The following is a 17,325-nucleotide window of genomic DNA, read 5'->3' as shown; positions in this document are numbered from 1 at the left end:
GGGAGTTCAGTCCCCAAAATTGGAAAAGTCAAAGGGACCGCATGCTGCAGGACTTACAGTTTTTTAGACTGCACATGAAACAATGAGCTCCTGACTTCTTTTGATTTAAAACTGTGCCTCATTTGATTGCTGCTGGCAAACGACCAAGGTGAGAACCTTTCATGGAAAGAATGGAATGCTCTACATGAAATTCTATTACAGCGTGAGAGTGAATGGCGGCGTAGACTTATGAAGTCGGAGAGTAATCTTTCTCTTCATTTTCTGCAACACCACAGCCGTAATTGTGGCACACTGACACCTACGTAAGTTGATGCTGGCATAACTGAAATATATAATAACAGACAAGGTGAAAATTCACAGTCTACGCCCCTATGTTTACGCCACCTGATCAGTGCTAACGTATGGCAAAGATGATATGACTTCAAGTGACAAGTTTACGCCTTGCTTTCTTTGCAGGTGGCTTAGCTGTGAAAGGGGGAGTGAGAGGGTGCTGAGAGAGTGAGCCAGAGAGAATGGAGCACAGTGTGAACAAAGTGGAGCGAAAGGAAGGAGATGAAATTTGCACCAGGCAATACCAGGTGACATTATCGTGGATCTGTGTCTTGTGTAGCACATGTGGTCTGGCTGTGAGGCGAGTTGGTGTTCACACTCATAAACGTCATAAACCCACTGTAAGCAAGATGGCACCATCTTTACGGTTATTCTTGGAACCCCAGGTTTAGGGCTTAGGATAAGAATAAGAGTAAGAATAACATATTGAAGTAGTAATTTTTAGATAAAATGGTCCAATGGGATTTGTAGTCTTTGTTGGAGGTTTAGTGGAGTCACTAAACAAATAAAACAATGATTATAGAAATATATCTCTTAAAACCTAATTTCAATGTAAAGTGTACTCAGTTGTCCAGAGAATATTACTATTGAGAACATAATATTAGACTTTCAGTTGTGAGAGACAAGGTTTTGCATCAACTGTGAATATGCCCTCTTGCATATTTTATATAAAGACCTGAGAAGTGCGGTCTTGTTCGAGTTCTTTTGAGACTTTTACCTTGTTCTTGCATCTAGGTTCTAAGTAATCCTGCCCTGTATGGCGTATCTTTTATGCATGTCTAATGAGACCCACACATCCACCCAGATCTCAGCACTCCACCCAGCACGGGCGGAGAGCCATGACTGAACACGCTGAGTCTTCTGCTCAAAGACGGAGGTAAGCTGATGCGTCTCCCCTGATACGCGCAGTAACGCCTGTGAGGTGCCCCCCAGAAGGAGAAACGTCCTCATGCAGCCTCATCTCTCAAATTGATAATAAAGCTCTTTTGAAAACTTGAGGTTCTCCAATTACTCAAGTAGCAGCCCATAGGTTGAGTATGAAGTATGAGCGGCATGACTTTTCTCTGGCTAATTTGACCATGAGGAACAAAACTAGGGTGCTGTTGTTTACTGTAAACCGAGCGGACATCAAGATTTTGCCACGCCCTTTTAGCGCGCGTCCAGCGCATCTGTATCTCAGCTTGTGAGGGTCGTAGATACTTGAATTTGGTCTCAAAATGACCAGAATAGGCATGTTTGCACTATGCACTATGCATATGCACTATGCACTATGAAGGTTTCTAAGCTCTAAAACCTTTACTTTTCAAGACATTCAAGATTTGAAGCTTTTTGCGCCCCACACGAATATCCCCCCCCAAATAATCTTGAAGTGTGCAGGGACACACACTCATGGACACGCAATGAGACTGGTGTCATCACTACAGTGGCAACAACACAGGCAAGTTACTGCAAGGGTCTGCATCAGCGCTGTGTATGAGATGTCTGTCCTACTGCGCCCACAGAGGGTCGGTCAGGCTGAGGGGTAACAGGGCACCTCTCTGGTGTCAAATTACAGTCTGAGTCAGTGTCAGTCGGTTGCCCTCTGACCCCGGCACCTCACGGTCCCAGGGCTGTGTCATCATTCACTGCCACTATGCACTGGCACAGAGTATCCATATGCATGATGGCCTCACAAATCAATGAAGACCCGAGCAGTCAGGCCAGTGAGGCCGCCTCCCTCTCATTCTTCCCAGCCACCACCGCCCTCTCTCTCTGTCCATCTCTCTCTCTCTATCTGTCTGTCCCTCTCTCTCTCTGTTCCTCTCTCGGTCCCTTTCTCTCTCTCTCTCTGTCCCTCTCTCTCTCTCTCCCTCTCTCTCTCTCTCTCTCTCCCTTTCTCTCTCTCTCAGTCCCTCTCCCCCCGCGCTCTCAGTCCCCCCCCTCTCTCCCCCCCTCTCTCTTCTACATGTTCTATTCCCATTCACTTCTTATTATGTTGCATTGCCACTCCATCCCTGTTTCTGTTTCAATTCTTACTTTCTTACTCCATCCAACCACCCAACGTGTCACAGCAAAACGGATTTCATCAAAATGAAAATAAATCTGTTATGTTCAGTACAGAAAACTACACAAACTCTACTCTAATGTGCGCAGCTCACATTCAGAACACGGTATGCATATTTAATGCTTTTAATGCCAGTTTCCAGACATTTTCGGTGAAAACACTGACAAATGAGCTGAATCCCACCTGCTGACTTGTCTAAGTCTGATCAGTTGCTCTCTCCACCCTCTGAGCGGGCTGCACAATGAAAACAGCACAAACAGCAGATCGGGAGACTCAACAGTTGCTTGTCGGCTCACCCGTAATGAGAATACTCTTACCCTTGCCTTGTCCTTGAAGATTGCCATGCAGATTCCCTTATTGTTTGTCTGGATCCTGTTGAGGGAATATAATAGAGAAAACAAACAAACAGATTGTGCAAGTGACCTGAAAGGGTCCGCAGGGGATGGTGAATGTCTGCGGGGACCGAAATGTGTGGGTGTTCAGGCACCTGCTTTCAGAAATCTCATTATAAACAGTGGCGTGGGCTTGTCAATCAACATTCTTCTGCGTTTGCTCCTCTTACTGCAGGTATCTCCCTTGGTTTATTTGAGTATTTTCAAAAAAAAATTCCACATGAAGGTGTTTTTTTCTTTTTAGTATTGATCTGATCTCATTAGTGGGCCTGATCAGCCTCTATAACGTACCACCAAAATGCCAGACAAATGTCTGAGAATGGATGGCAAATTTATTATTTTGAGGCATATATATTCAAATACATAAATAATAGGTGAAAAGGACAGATGTGTCTCCTTCAACGGAATGGACTCTGTATGATGAAATCACAAGCTCGAAGTCTACTCCGGCGGCGCCAGCGCCTGTAAAACACACTCTTCCATTAAGTGCACCTGAAGGTTGTGGTGCATTACTGCCGGCCAGCTGGCGGGAAAGTGTGTGCTAAAGGCCCATAAATCAGAGGTGCGCTCCTCTATTACGCCCCACTGAAACAGAGGACAGTGTGGAACCACCATATGTGATTTACGCCTGGCGACGGAGGGAAGAGGCGCGTGCATCAAAGTCCGCCATTACAGCCACATAAGTGACAGTGCCTGGGACAGAGACGAACAGCGTCCGGGATGCTTTGAAGGCCAGAGGACGAATGAAACACCCTTGCGCTCCGTAAGGACAAGTTTATACTCAACATTCACTCACGTCACTTTGATCTATCCCAGCACCCTGGAAGTTTATCCGCATCCCGCCAGGGCTCCGGCTCACAAAGCGTCTGCCTTTTCCGAGCACGGGATGCCAATAACTCTCCTGCTTGCTGCTTATGAAGCGCAGCCGAGCATGACTAATATTCAGAGAGAAGCCATCACCGTGTCCTGGTGATTTAGACGGGGAGTTCGCTCACATCGTGTTGAGCGCTCTCAGAGTGTTCCCATCAGAACAGCAGGTGGGTGTGGTGATGCACACCTTGGGAGAACGTGGACTGTGGCATGACCTCCTGTGCAGGCTCCTGTGTTGCACCCACACAGACCACATGTGTATTTCCACAGGGCTCTCAAGCTTTGAAGACAGGCAAGAGTGACATACCCCCCGGCCACGCCCCCATTCCGCCCGCCCCGCGCCTGTCCTATGCCCACATACCAGCCCCCCCCCCCCCCCCCCCCATATTATTATTAGTGTTTTGTTGTTGTTAAGACAGATGCAATGATTAATGCAATGATTAATGCATCCATGGCCAGGATATTTATAACATGCTAGTATGCCTAATGAGCTCGCATTCATAACTTCACCAGGCGTGAAGAAGCCTCGAAATCTGAATAGAATGTTCAAGCAAACACATTTACAAAAAATAATGCCCATAACATCATTGAATATTAGGGGCTGCCTAATATTTGTTCGAATTATAGGCTATATATATTTTTAATAGGCCTGCTCGAATTTATTATAGCATATTAACAAAGTTCGGAGTCAAAGCTATAGTGAAAAGGCAGGCTGTAGCCTAAAACTGTGTTGGCTACAAACACTCATTAAAAACTGATGCTAATTATCTGGGAGATATTCTCTAACTGCAGTCAAGTTGTCATTGCTTGTGTCAAACCATTGTGAATTTGTTGTAACATTAAAACAGGAGACGACTTACTCTTTGTAGAAGACTGATGCTCGGAGCTCCAGTGGTTCCCTATCGCAGCTGGACTGCGATATAACAGATGGGACATGACGTAGTCACGGAACCAATCGAAGCACTATTCATTCACGCCGGAAGACTGAGATTCGTCCAATCCCTCTCCTGAGCCCGCCCCCTCAGGAGCCTATAAGTAGGGATGCACACGGTCGAATCGGTCTCTTAAGAAACTTCGACTCGAAGTGATCAATCCAAACACTTATTCTCTACGCTCTGATAAGTTGATTCTTTGTGTGCTTTTACTCTTTTGAGTTGATGAGTTATTCGGGTTCTTACCCTCACTAGCTCCGAGTGCTACAAGTTCGACTTACTATTAAGAAAGTAGAGTCGCTATCCTAGCTGGTTAGCTGGCTAAGTCCCTGACTAGCCTTGGCAGGGCCCACGCGGAGGCGGCTCTCAATGGCGACGACCTGGCCTGCGACATCTGCGCTAGCATGACGCTAGCAAGGGCCACCAAGCGTCTAGCGTTCTGGGAGCGCCCAGACGCTAAGAAGGCAACGCCAGCTCCGTCCGGGGGAATTCCCCCTGTAGGACTGTGTGTTCCTTCGGCCCCAGGCAGCGTGGTGTTAGGCAGCCGCTGCTTAGCCGCAGCCGCAGCCGCACCCGCTAGCCTCTCCCCGTCACCGTCACCCGCCAGCCTAGTGGCCGCGGACCACGAGGCGGTGGAGCTACCTCCTGGGTGCGAAGACCAGCCTGTGCCAGAGCTGGACTTCGGCCTGGACAACGAGAGTCTGCTCGACTTCTCGGACGAGCACGCCTCGGACGAGGAGGAGATGCAGCTCGACATGGATGTGAAGCCGCGGGCAACCTCTCCCCCGGCTACATCCAGGACCTTGGGCCAGCAGCTCCACGAGGTGGCGCTGAGGGCGGCGAGCTGCCTCGGTCTCCCTCTCCCTCCCCCTCCCAGCATGCAGGCTTCACTGCTGGATGGGGAGTTCTACGCTGGCCCAGCCGTAGCAGCCCCCAGCCCCATCCCCTTCTTTACGGAGGTGCATGGGGAGCTCAAGACCACATGGGCCACTGCCTACTCGGGACATGCCCCGGTGCCGGGTTTTGCTGCTCACCTCCACCTCGACCAGGCCAAGGAGAGCGGCTACCTCTCCTTCCCACCGGTGGAGGACACGGTGGCGGGCTACCTCTCACCCACCTCTCCCATGATGCGCCTCGGCCAGAGACCCCTCCTGACCACGCGAGTGGCCAGGCACCAGGCGGCTCTGGCCGAGAAGGCTTATTTGGCTGCTGGGCAGGCTGCGTGTTCGACGAACACCGCAGCGCTCCTACAGCGCTACCAGGCCAAACTCCTGACGGAGTTGGCCGCGTCACTGGGGGATAAGCACGAGACGGTGGTGGAGCTCTGTAGGGCAAAGGACCTGTCTCTCCGCCTCACCCGCTGCACCTCCCAGGCCCTGGGAAGGGTTATGGGGGCCTCTGTGGCAACGCAGAGGTCTCTCTGGCGGTCCCTGGCGAAGCTAACAGACAGGGAGATGCTGGACGCCCCAGTCAGCGTTCAGGGCGTCTTCGGAGAAGCTGTGGGCACGATGGCCTCAAAGTTTGAGGAGCAGCAAAAGAGCCGTGAGGCCTTCCAGGCGTGGATGCCTCGCTCCAGTGGCTCGGAGCAGGAGTTCTCCTCTCCTGTGCTCTCAGAAGCGGAGTGGGTTCCGCTCTCCAGCACCTCCGGCCAAGATGCCCACCCGGCGAGGCTGGCAGAGGCACCCTTTCCGCCCCGCCGCTCAGCCACCTGCACAGCAGCAGCCAGCTGCGCGCTCAGCCCAGAGCGCAGCCCACGCCCTATGGCAGCATGCTGCTCGCCGGGGGAAGGGCCAGGGCAGACCGCCGGCCACCTGATCCGCATCGGCCGCCGAAAAGACAGGGGGGAGCGGTGGATCCCCCACCGCCTCCACGGAAATCCGCCCGTTGCTCTCATGCACAACCCATGTCAAGCACGGTAAACAGGTTCCCACAAGCACCACATCCAAATGTCACGACCGCTGCCCCAGTAGGCGCAGCGTTAAGACATGCTTGTGTAACTCCCCCCGCGGTGCACCCACTGCACTCGCACCCTCCATTTTTTTTCAAAACCATGAGGGGGCAACCCCAGATCTCGTCCCCCTCCCTAGGCGGAGCGGGCACAGAACTAGGTTCAGGCACATTGACCATGAGCGGGTTAGTTCCCGACCTATTCAACTCAAAGCCCAGCCTAGCAGGCTGCGTGGAGAGTTGGCGCGCATGCGCTGCGTCACCATGGGTACTAAAAACAATCACAGCGGGTTACACGCTGCAGTTCGCCCGCCCCCCTCCGAGATTCGTCCAATCAGTGGTGCCGCAGGGACAGTCTCATTTCCTACGAAAAGAAATAGACTCCCTGCTCCGAAAAGAAGCGATAAGTGTGGTGCCTCCCGAGGAGGCTGACTCAGGCTTTTACAGCAGATACTTCCTGGTCCCCAAAAAGGACGGGAACTATCGGCCAATATTAGATCTACGTGTGCTGAACAGAGCACTTATGCCGTTGAAGTTCAGAATGCTGACTCCCCGCCGGCTAGTTCAGTTCATAAGACCAAGCGATTGGTTCATCACGATAGACCTGAAGGATGCTTACTTCCACGTCCCGATCCACCCCAAACATCAGAGATTTCTGAGGTTTGCGTTCGGAGGAGTAGCATACCAGTTCCACGCACTCCCGTTCGGTCTGGCTTTGGCACCGAGGGTTTTCACAAAGTGCGTGGAGGCAGCCATCGCCCCGTTGCGACAACGAGGCCTACGTTTGTTCAACTATTTGGACGATTGGCTTCTTTGCGCTCGCTAAAGAGCGGCAGCGGTACAAGACTGCCATCTAGTGGTGGCACACTTGTACCGCCTCGGCTTTGTGATAAACAACGAAAAAAGCGTTCTGCGCCCAGGCCAAACCGCACATTTCCTAGGCATGTTTCTAGACTCCACCTCAATGAAGGTCAGTCTGTCTCAAGACCGAATAAAAGCCATCAGATCATGCATGCATCAGTTCAAGCTGGGGCAGAAAGTCTCGTCCCTGTGCTGCCAAAGGCTGCTGGGCATGACGGCATCAGCCGCAATCGCTCTCCCTCTGGGGATGTTGCGTATGCTGCCTTTTCAGATATGGTATCTCTCCTTAAAACTCAGTTCTACCAAGGACAGACACCACAGAATAGCGGTGACCTCCAGATGCAGGAAAGCCCTGTCAATCTGGAGGACTCCGCAGTTCTTCGCGGCGTCGGGCCCCATGGGCGTGGTGACGCACCGCCTAGTGGTGACCACAGACGCCTCCACAAAAGGGTGGGGGGCAGTCTGCGAGGGGAGGTATGTGAACGGTCGCTGGTCTGCAGCAGAAGCTGAGTCACATATAAATGTGTTAGAACTGCGAACGGTTGTCCTGGCACTGCGGCACTTTCTGCCCAAGTTAAGTGGTCGGCATGTGTTGGTAAGGACGGACAACATTTCAGTCATGCCGTATATAAACCGCCAAGGCGGAGTGCGCTCCCCGTCGTTGTACCACTGGGCGAACCGCCTGCTCTTGTGGGCAGCGGTTCACATCCGTTCCCTCAGAGCAGTTCATATTCCAGGCCACCTCAACTACGGGGCAGACCTGTTATCGAGGGGCGACCCTCAGGCGGCAGATTGGTGTCAGATTTGGCTGCGTTTTTACAGGGCCCAGGTGGATCTGTTTGCCAACAGGCAGAACACCTGCTGCCCGCTCTGGTTCTCGCTAGGGGGCAACAACCCTCCACTGGGCGTGGACGCACTGAGCCACCAGTGGCCGAGCTTGCGTCTGTACTCGTTTCCCCCGGTTCCGCTCCTCCAGCAGGAGGGCAGAGAGTTGCTGTTAGTAGCCCCCCACTGGCCCAGTCAGCCGTGGTTGGCGGATCTGATCAGTATGTCGGTGCAACCGTCTTGGGAGCTGCCTCTTCGGAGAGACCTCCTATCGCAGGCGCGCGGAACGGTCTGGCATTCTCGACCAGAACTGTGGCATCTCAGGGCCTGGCACCTGAAAGGAGCAGGCTCCTAACCTCAGGCTTGTCAGACGCGGTGGTGGCTACAATACAGAGTGCCCGGGCGGTGTCGACCCGGTCTTTGTATACGCTGAAGTGGCGCAGTTTTGAAACGGTGGTGTGTTGCGCGTCAACGCGACCCCGTCAACTGCGCGCTGGGGGTCATATTAGAATTCCTACAACAGTTGTTTGATGAGGGGAAGGAGGCTTCCACTCTCAAGGTATACCTGGCGGCCATCTCAGCCTGCCATGCAGGCATCAATGGCAATTCCCCGGGCAGTCACCTGCTAGCGTCACGCTTTATGGCGGGAGTGAGACGTCTCAGGGTGCCTGACAGGCACCTCATACCCTCATGGGACCTGCTGGTTGTGTTACGTGCTCTCACAGGGCCTACACACCTAAAGTGGTGGCAACCCCATTCCGCAATCAGGTGATTGAATTGGCAGTTTCCCGCCTCCTCCTTTTGCGTCAGCAGAGGAGGAACGTTTGAATAAGCTTTGCCCAGTACGCGCTCTTCGCTGTTATGTAGAGCGCACTGGGGCATTCAGACAATCGGATCAGCTGTTTGTATGCTTTGGCACACGAGCAAAGGGCAGACCTCTGTCAAAACCGAGCCTCTCCTGTTGGATAGTTGAGGCTATCGTGTTGTCATATACGAGTTTGTCTTTAGATACCCTGGAGAAGTTGCATGTGCTCTCTACGCGGGGGGTCTCTTCTTCCTGGGCCTTATTGAAAGGAGTCTCAGTGGAAGAAATGTGTAAAGCTGCAAGCTGGAGTTCTCGCCACACTTTCATTAGATTCTATATGTTAGATGTGGCCGAACCTAGTTTTTTACATGGTGTTCTACAGGCAGGCAATCTTTGAATCCCCGGGCCTGTCAATGGTAAAGTGATGTATGTGTTCATCAGCGTCTACGTGTTACGATGCGAATGAACCATTCTAGGGTTTGTTTCCTACGATTTCCTTTGCTGATCCCCTTGGCCTATGTACAAAGGAAGTGCCCTGTAATGTTCACCACCAGCTGCTGTATGAACCTCTAGGAGGGCAAAAGCAATATATAAGTTGGTGTGTGTGTTGGCGGCCACTGTATTATCACGAGTGAGATTATACGGTCCCATCTGTTATATCGCAGTCCAGCTGCGATAGGGAACGTCTCGGTTACTTACGTAACCTCGGTTCCCTTAGCAGAGACCAGATATAACAAGAGTTGCGTGTACAGTGTTGCTCTTGGATTGAGTTGCTACGCTCAGTTTCTTTTCCAAGACCGATTCGACCGTGTGCATCCCTACTTATAGGCTCCTGAGGGGGCGGGCTCAGGAGAGGGATTGGACGAATCTCAGCCTTCCGGCGTGAATGAATAGTGCTTCGATTGGTTCCGTGACTACGTCATGTCCAATCTGTTATATCTGGTCCCTGCTAAGGGAACCGAGGTTACGTAAGTAACCGAGACGTTTCCTCAGGTGAACAAAAACTTTCTGAAGATCATTCACGCGCAATTCCAGGATGCTTTATTTTCATTGGTTGCTGGATTCAATCTTACCCAGATACAACAAATACAAAAGATAGATTTTTTTTCTGATTTTCCTCTGATTGTGTAGTCCATTTCTTTTTTTTGATTGGCTGATAAGTGGCACCTCCAGTGGCAGAACTCCAGGGGATTCGGGGAGACGTGCTTGATTCCTCAATGGTGAGGGCAGCGCGGCCAGGTCATGTTTGCGCGCTGCGGCACATTAAATAGCCTAGAGGTTTTTTTCAGCGTGAGAAATACGATGTGTGGCGGGAGTGCGTGACTAAAGACCGAAATGAGTGACTGTCACGCTCAATGCATGACACTTGAGAGCCCAGCATTATTGCATGCTAATATCATTCTGTCACAGTGAGGTAAGGTGCCACCTCTCCCATCCAGACTCCTACCCGAGTGTTATGTTTACGGCTCTCTGCGTGCTGCTTTACTCCATGCACCATATGCTGTTACCAGTTCTGTTGTGGCAGCAACCTGTAGTGGTCCGTAGAGGTAACATCATTTAGATAAACTCGAAACACATCCAGCAAAACTTAAAATGTTTATTACCAACTTGCAAGAAGGGACTCAGCCCTCAGGCAGTGTGAGTCCCTGGATATAAAACGCACACAGATTTTATACTATTGAGCGTTTACATGATTCATTTTTCAGTGGAAAGTTAGTGTTAGACGGTGAGGCCTGTTGGCATAAGACAACACCTGGGTAGCAGAGCTGCTGAAGGACATACATTATGTAGCATGTTTTCTGAGAATCAAAGGGAGGAGATTCAACCCAGACTGGGAGGAAAAGGGAGGAGAGGCACCTGTTCCACACTGACCTCCTTATTTCTCAACTGTGGAATGTTTCAGTTGAGAATCAAATATTCAAACAGCAAGAGTACTTGTAAGCAAAGAAGAACTCACATACTATTTTTTATTCTTACAGTAAACTAAAAATCCATTACACAAACAAATCTCCCTCTGCCTTTGATCCATGCAAATATGCACACCCTCTTATCTCTGCCTTTTTTTTCAGTACTGACTCCGAAGAGAGTGTTTGCATGATGATTCTCATATCAGTGCGAACTCAGGATCAATAAATATTATTGATTCATCATCTAAAATAAAAAATATGTGGCATCTGATGAAAGACTGAGATAGTTTTCAAGTTAACTGAACCGTGAAAAAAAATCAATATTCCATGTCGGAAACTAAAAAATAGATTACGTAAATGAATCAAACTTGATGTTGCAATTTTGCTGTATGTTCCTTTTGACTAGTATGTTGTATGATGAGATATTTCATCCAGCCCTGGAGTCTTGAACTAAACCTATACTAAAACTCCAGCAACTCCAGCAGAGCACGTGTCTCTGGGTCAATACAACAGGTATGTGTGTGTGTGTGTGTGTGTGTGTGTGTGTGTGTGTGTGTGTGTGTGTGTGTGTGTGTGTGTGTGTGTGTGTGTGTGTGTGTGTGTGTGTGAGAGAGAGAGTGAGAGAGAAATAGAGGAGCAAACTAATTAAGTGAGTGTGTGAGTGTGTGTGTGTGTGTGTGTGTGTGTGTGTGTGTGTGCGCGCGTGTGTATGTATGTGTATCGGTGTGTGTGTGTCTGTGTAAGAGAGAGAGAGAGAGAGAGCGAGAGAGAGAGAGAGAGTGGCAGGCAGACTAATTTACAGTCAGTCCAAGAAGGAAACCCTGAAGTTCTGTCTCCAAATCTAGACCCAGAAGCAGAGTATCTCAGCACCTCAGCTGAGAGCCTTAGCAGCCTGGGGAACTGGGAACCGGGTAGCTATACTATGAACAGAGAGCATGTTGGATACATTAAATATAAATATATATTGATACAAGTATTCTGTCATAAATTCTAAATGATGAGCAGCATAATAGGAATAATGAGGAGTATGAATTACAATCATTCAGCTGTCTTTAAAGAAAACTTTTCTCAAAAATCTCAGCTTGTGTTGGATGTAATGATCTTATGTTGCGGGGTACAGTTCAAACTGTGCTGAAGAACTGAACATAAATAGAACCTATGAATTAATTGTCTAAGTAAACCAATTAGGTAATGTTCTGTGTGCATGTACTGCAATTAGCCTGACGAGAGTGAATGTTGCCCGTGACCCGTGATTTCCTCTGTCTTCCACTCACTGATTGCACCAGCCCACCCATGACGATACGCTTGTGTTACAGAACAAACATCACCCAGCTCATTGCACACATTGGATGGGTGGAAATTCAGTATAACTGGTATTGATCGGAACAACTTCACACTGAGCGAACACAGGGAGAGTATTGCAAACCAAACCACTATCTCCGAGAAGTACATGATGTAATTGGAATTATTAACCATGTACATTTCTGTGAAATGGTTTCCAGCCTGTGAGGCCTTGAGATTAAATATTCTTCCTGCTCTTTGTGAAGCTACTGAAGAGCCTCCTGTTCTGGAGATATTCTGGGTATATTGCCATGGAGGTGGAATAGAGCAAAGACCACTATCAGGTGAACATGTCTGCCCCTGAAAAAGAGCCTCTTCACACACACAGCACAACTGCCCCACTCAGTGTCTGTAACAAACTACCCCTCGCTAGCAGCAGTACGCTAGCCTAGTACGCTTACAGCTTTGCTTGGCTGACACCATCACTGCATGGGCTTCTACTGCACGTGCATGAGCACACAGTCACTGCAGTCTCCACTGCAGGGAGGTGCTGAGCATCAGCAAACATCACATCAATCACTACAGAGGATCATTGCATGAGAAGCACTAACATTGGTATGTTTTAACCGGTTATGTAGTTGGCATGGCAACATCAGATCTGTCTTGTCCAATGTGATGCTTCATGTGTTCAACAGAAACCTAGAAGAGTAACAATTCTAGCTGTCAAGCTTAATGTTTAGTTAAAAAAGGTATGTTGGAGTTGTTGTCTAAAGCTAGTGGGAATTGCCTTGCAAACACCAACAACAGCACAGTTGGCACTGATAAAAGCTTGTTAACAGAGCTTGTATTTCAGAGATAAATGCGGCATGTAGTAAACAAATTTCTTACCTTTTCCGGGTTTCAGACCACAAACTAGCCTGAACTTGAGCAGCTAGTGAGAATGACCTCTGTATGCCCCCTGTGCATGGACATGTACCAGGATAATTAATTAAATTAACAAGTAGCTATCTGCAAATAACAGGCACTGCTTGTGGCCACTTGTCTGTGATTCTGTGCTCAAGACTGACTCATTTCAGTTTACCTGGAGAGAAGGTATGAGGACACAGGGACACGTAGTGGACAAAGGCATTGCCACATTCAGGCATGCTACATTTAATGCCTCTAACTTGATATCACTCGATGTTTTTAACATGTAGTGTTTCTAACTTGATAAGGTCACCATGGAAACCGTGTCTTTCTCCTGTATTCTGCTTCTACCACTGTCTTTGTTTATCTCCACTCTCTTCAAAGAGCATGCATGCATGAGCAAGAAAGCTTTAATAAGAATCAAGAGGGTTTCAGCAGACAGTGAAGGACCAGCAAGCCATGTATTCAGGCAGAAAGGGAGGTTAAGTGCCTGGAAGAGGGGGCAATGCAATTTGAGTTTGATTGTCTTTTTCTGAAGGTACTTCACTGTAACAATCTAATCAGTGGCTGAACTGGTTATGGAAATAGGCCAAAGATTTATCACATCCCTGCATAAAGTGTGTAGAGCATTCCAGCATGAGTAAAACTCTCTCCCTTGCACATTTAGGCTGTTGTAAACTTCACATTTTTGGGGCGAAGTGGGGAGGTGTACTTTGCCTATACATACACTTCAAACAAATGCAATTCTTTCAAAATGTTTCTTATTAGATAGTGGAATGTTTCATAGTGGATGTACATAGAAAACAGTCCTGTCATGGTGCCCTGAAAGTGCCCAGTGCCAGTGGCTATCATGTCATTTATTCATCGCTTCTCTCACTGACTTCCCCACCTCTCTGACTCAGGGGGACAGCCATGAAGTCACCTTCTAGCTTACACCACGCCTCATCAGTAGTGACAGGTGCCCTCCACATTCCTTGACCACCAGTTTCAGCCAAAGCCTACCAGCTGGCCTGCCACTCGCAGACAGCTTTCCCCTTAACACAGAGCACAGTGGCCATGGGGGTCACATACACCAGGCAAAACTTACTGCATCAGATGTGTAGTTTACACATACACATATGCACGCACACACACACACATGCACACACACATACAGAGAGAGAGAGAGAAAGAGAGAGAGAGAGAGAGAGAGAGAGAGAAACACACACACACAAACACATCGGTACACTTCACTTTACACATTACACATTACAAGTAAATGTGCCCCAGCCCATTTGGCCTTTGACCTGCAAGGTCATTCGTAAGTGGTGTGGAGAGCAAGGGAGGAAGAGGAGGCGGAGGAGGAGGCCTGTGCTTTTGTTGACCACATTTGCGCGTCCTCCTCCACTGCGTCCCCTTCTCCACAGCTGCTGCCCTTCATTATCTTGGCAGTAAGGCACAGCCCTATGGAGTGCACCTGCAGACAGTGCCCTTGTGCAGTGCAGGTTCAGTTGGATTAAACCCCCAGTTAAGTCACGTGGGGAGCAAAACACGGGTGGGAACACCACTAGCGAGAGGAGATGGGATGGGACAGATGTGATAATGGGATGTGTTTTTTATATGGTGCTTTATTGGGGTAAATGTTTGAAAATAAACTCCTGTCAGTATCGGACAAAAGCCTTCAGCCCACACAGGAGAATGAGCAGCATCATGACTTTTGAATACTTCTTCTTCTCTTAGCCTCTAACACACACACAGACACACACATACACATAGAACATGTACACACATATTCTTTGCATGCACACACAGGTGTCAGTTGCAGAAAGCTTTGAAGCCAGTTCACAGAGGTATAGAAAGGTTTCCCTCCATAGGTCAGGCGGTGGAAAAGCTGGTATTTACACTATTTTCCCTTCCCTCAGACTAACCTCTGCATGCTTTCAGTGGGGTCACTTGGTTTCTGACAGGAGGATGGGCAGCAAAGTTTCCTGCCTTTGACTTTGGCCGACTTTGGCTTTCTGCTCAGCTGGACCCCTGACTGAAATCTCTTTGATAGTATCGATTTTCCTCCTTTTTTTTTGGATCCTGCTGAGTTTGCCATTGTGGTCTCTCCGGAAGGATGCTTGACTGACCTCTGCCTCAAAGCAGCAGACAACTGAAAGACAGAGTCAGAAAGACAGGAGGAAAAGAATATGACGGGGACAGAATGAAAGGGAGGCAGGCAACTGTTAGAATACATACATACGTCATTGATATCCATCCTGTTCACGTTTTTTCCAGGCTACGTCAGCTCAAAGAAGTGCTGCCAGCATCCGTCTTCAAAGGCACTTAAACATTCTCTGACAGGTCCACAACAAAACAGAAAAAGCACACTACCAACACATCTGCTGATGTCTAGAGAAAACTCTGTCACTCCTTCCACAACAGTTTCATCAGAGCGACCAGACAGGACTATCAGCAATCTAATCAAGCAGCAGGGAGGGAGGCGCACATGGCCTGCTGTCAGAGGAGCTGGAACACTGGGCCACGGCCACGAATAGGCCATCTCCCGCATTCATTCAAAGCCTGGTGTGTGAATTCATCTCCTTCATGTGTCGGGATCCAGAGGATAGGCATGTGTGTGTGTGTGTGTGTGTGTGTGTGTGTGTGTGTGTGTGCGTGAGTGTGTGTGTGTGTGTGTGTGTGTGTGTGTGAGTGTGAGTGTGAGTGTGAGTGTGAGTGCCTTTTGTCTTCTCATCTCGCAATGGGGGGAAAAGAAGATGAGAAGTAAATTAAGCCTTTGCCAGGTCCTTGATGTGTCACCTTCATTATGAATGGAGGGCCGTCCTTGATGTTGCCTGAGTGTGGGTGTCTGTCTTTAAAAACAAAAAGATCAAACAAAGTGCTCATGACGGAATGATCCATAAAGTTTTTAAAGGTGGACAAAACCATGGAAATTAACATGTGTGCATAAATGTTGTTCTGACACAGACTCTTCTCGCCCACCATCACTGCAATCAAGAATGAAAATATGATTTGCCTTGTGTTAAGCATTTTAAACTCATTGAATTCTAATCAGGGCCTGGCATCATGGCGATGGAGGAAATGAAGGGCAAAAGGTGCTCTGTTCAGAAAAGAATGTGTGGTGTCACCAGTAGGCCATGTTTAGACTGCACCAGTTCAGCATTTCTGTATAATATCTATCTGTATCTGTATACATCTATATTATCATTACTCACTGTTTATTGTGATTAAAGAGAGGGGATTTAGATGTTGGAACTGTCTGTTGTCTTCCACATCATTATCACTAGCAATCTTTTGCAAAAGAAATGGCTTTATCTTGTAATTAAAACTTAATAGTAAGAAATCTTGTTTAAAAAGGAAAGAATTGACTCAATGGATAAAACATTCTGGAAGTGACACCAGAGTAAGAAATGCTGCAGTTCTGACAAACTTAAGACTTATTTTTCTACATAGGAAGAAGAGTTTCTCCTCATAAAATATATTATATATCATATATTCCCTGCTGGTTTAAAGAATAGTTGAGACCTTGTTGTAGTATATTCTTTGTTTCATAACGAACATCACAGGTAATGCAAATAAAGAGCACAGAAGTAGATGAAGTGCTCCTATGGAAAGAGGAACTACGGAATGGAAATAAACATAATTTGCTGTAAAAAAAGTGGCAAATTCCCAAATAATGTATCATTTCCCATATGAGCAACACCTTCCTAATCATGTATACAGTACATCCTGTTTATCTAAACTCCTAGGATAATTTGGAGTAATATAATTTACTGCTAAGATGCTGTACTTGGATGAGGGTGCACAGAATGCAATTTCTCCTCTGAAAATGACCAATTGCCAATTTGTGAACAGCATTGATTCAAAACCCACGGTCGAACTCACCAAAACATGTTAATGGTTCACAGAAAATGAAAGCAAGTACCAGGAGATGGCGCTCTCCTCATCCACACTCAAATCCAATGACCAACTAACAGTAGCAAACCTATGAACCAACGGTTATATAAATCTTGTTCTTCTTGTTTGGCTCGGGCCGATTCCAAAGGCATCTGAATATGGCAAACACTTATAATCCTGCCCCTTCCTGCCGTGTTCTTGCTAGAAGCAGAGGAATCAGGGGGGGGGCTCATTCAGTTAAACCACAGGTCACAGGTGGCCCATATCATCACAGCACAGCATCCCCTGTGGTCATCAAGGCATGGACGCCCAATCCAATCAGCTGGGCTCCGGGGGCCAGAGAGGG

The 17,325-nt window shown here is 48.3% G+C and overlaps 1 protein-coding gene across 1 annotated transcript; it reads left to right on the top strand.

The window, feature by feature from the left end:
* The first annotated feature begins 4,972 nt into the window (after window positions 1-4,972).
* LOC105908388 lies at window positions 4,973-8,556 on the top strand. Its single transcript, XM_031560340.1, has 4 exons — window positions 4,973-5,662; window positions 5,747-6,483; window positions 6,735-7,332; window positions 7,486-8,556. The coding sequence occupies exons 1-4, from the start codon at window positions 4,973-4,975 to the stop codon at window positions 8,554-8,556; spliced, it is 3,096 nt and encodes a 1,031-aa protein (XP_031416200.1).
* Window positions 8,557-17,325: the final 8,769 nt, after the last annotated feature.

Source organism: Clupea harengus, chromosome 22 (genome assembly GCF_900700415.2).
Source record: "Clupea harengus chromosome 22, Ch_v2.0.2, whole genome shotgun sequence".
Classification (NCBI taxonomy): Eukaryota; Metazoa; Chordata; class Actinopteri; order Clupeiformes; family Clupeidae; genus Clupea; species Clupea harengus.
This window is presented reverse-complemented; position numbering and strand designations above follow the sequence as displayed.

Bases quoted from the DNA above. Each gene is read 5' to 3' on its own strand.
- LOC105908388 (XM_031560340.1), top strand. From the start codon at position 4,973: ATGACGCTAGCAAGGGCCACCAAGCGTCTAGCGTTCTGGGAGCGCCCA. The intron at 5,663-5,746 runs GTGGCGGGCTAC...GCCAGGCACCAG, and splicing joins TCCCACCGGTGGAGGACACG to GCGGCTCTGGCCGAGAAGGC. The intron at 7,333-7,485 runs GCTCGCTAAAGA...ACCTCAATGAAG, and splicing joins TGGACGATTGGCTTCTTTGC to GTCAGTCTGTCTCAAGACCG.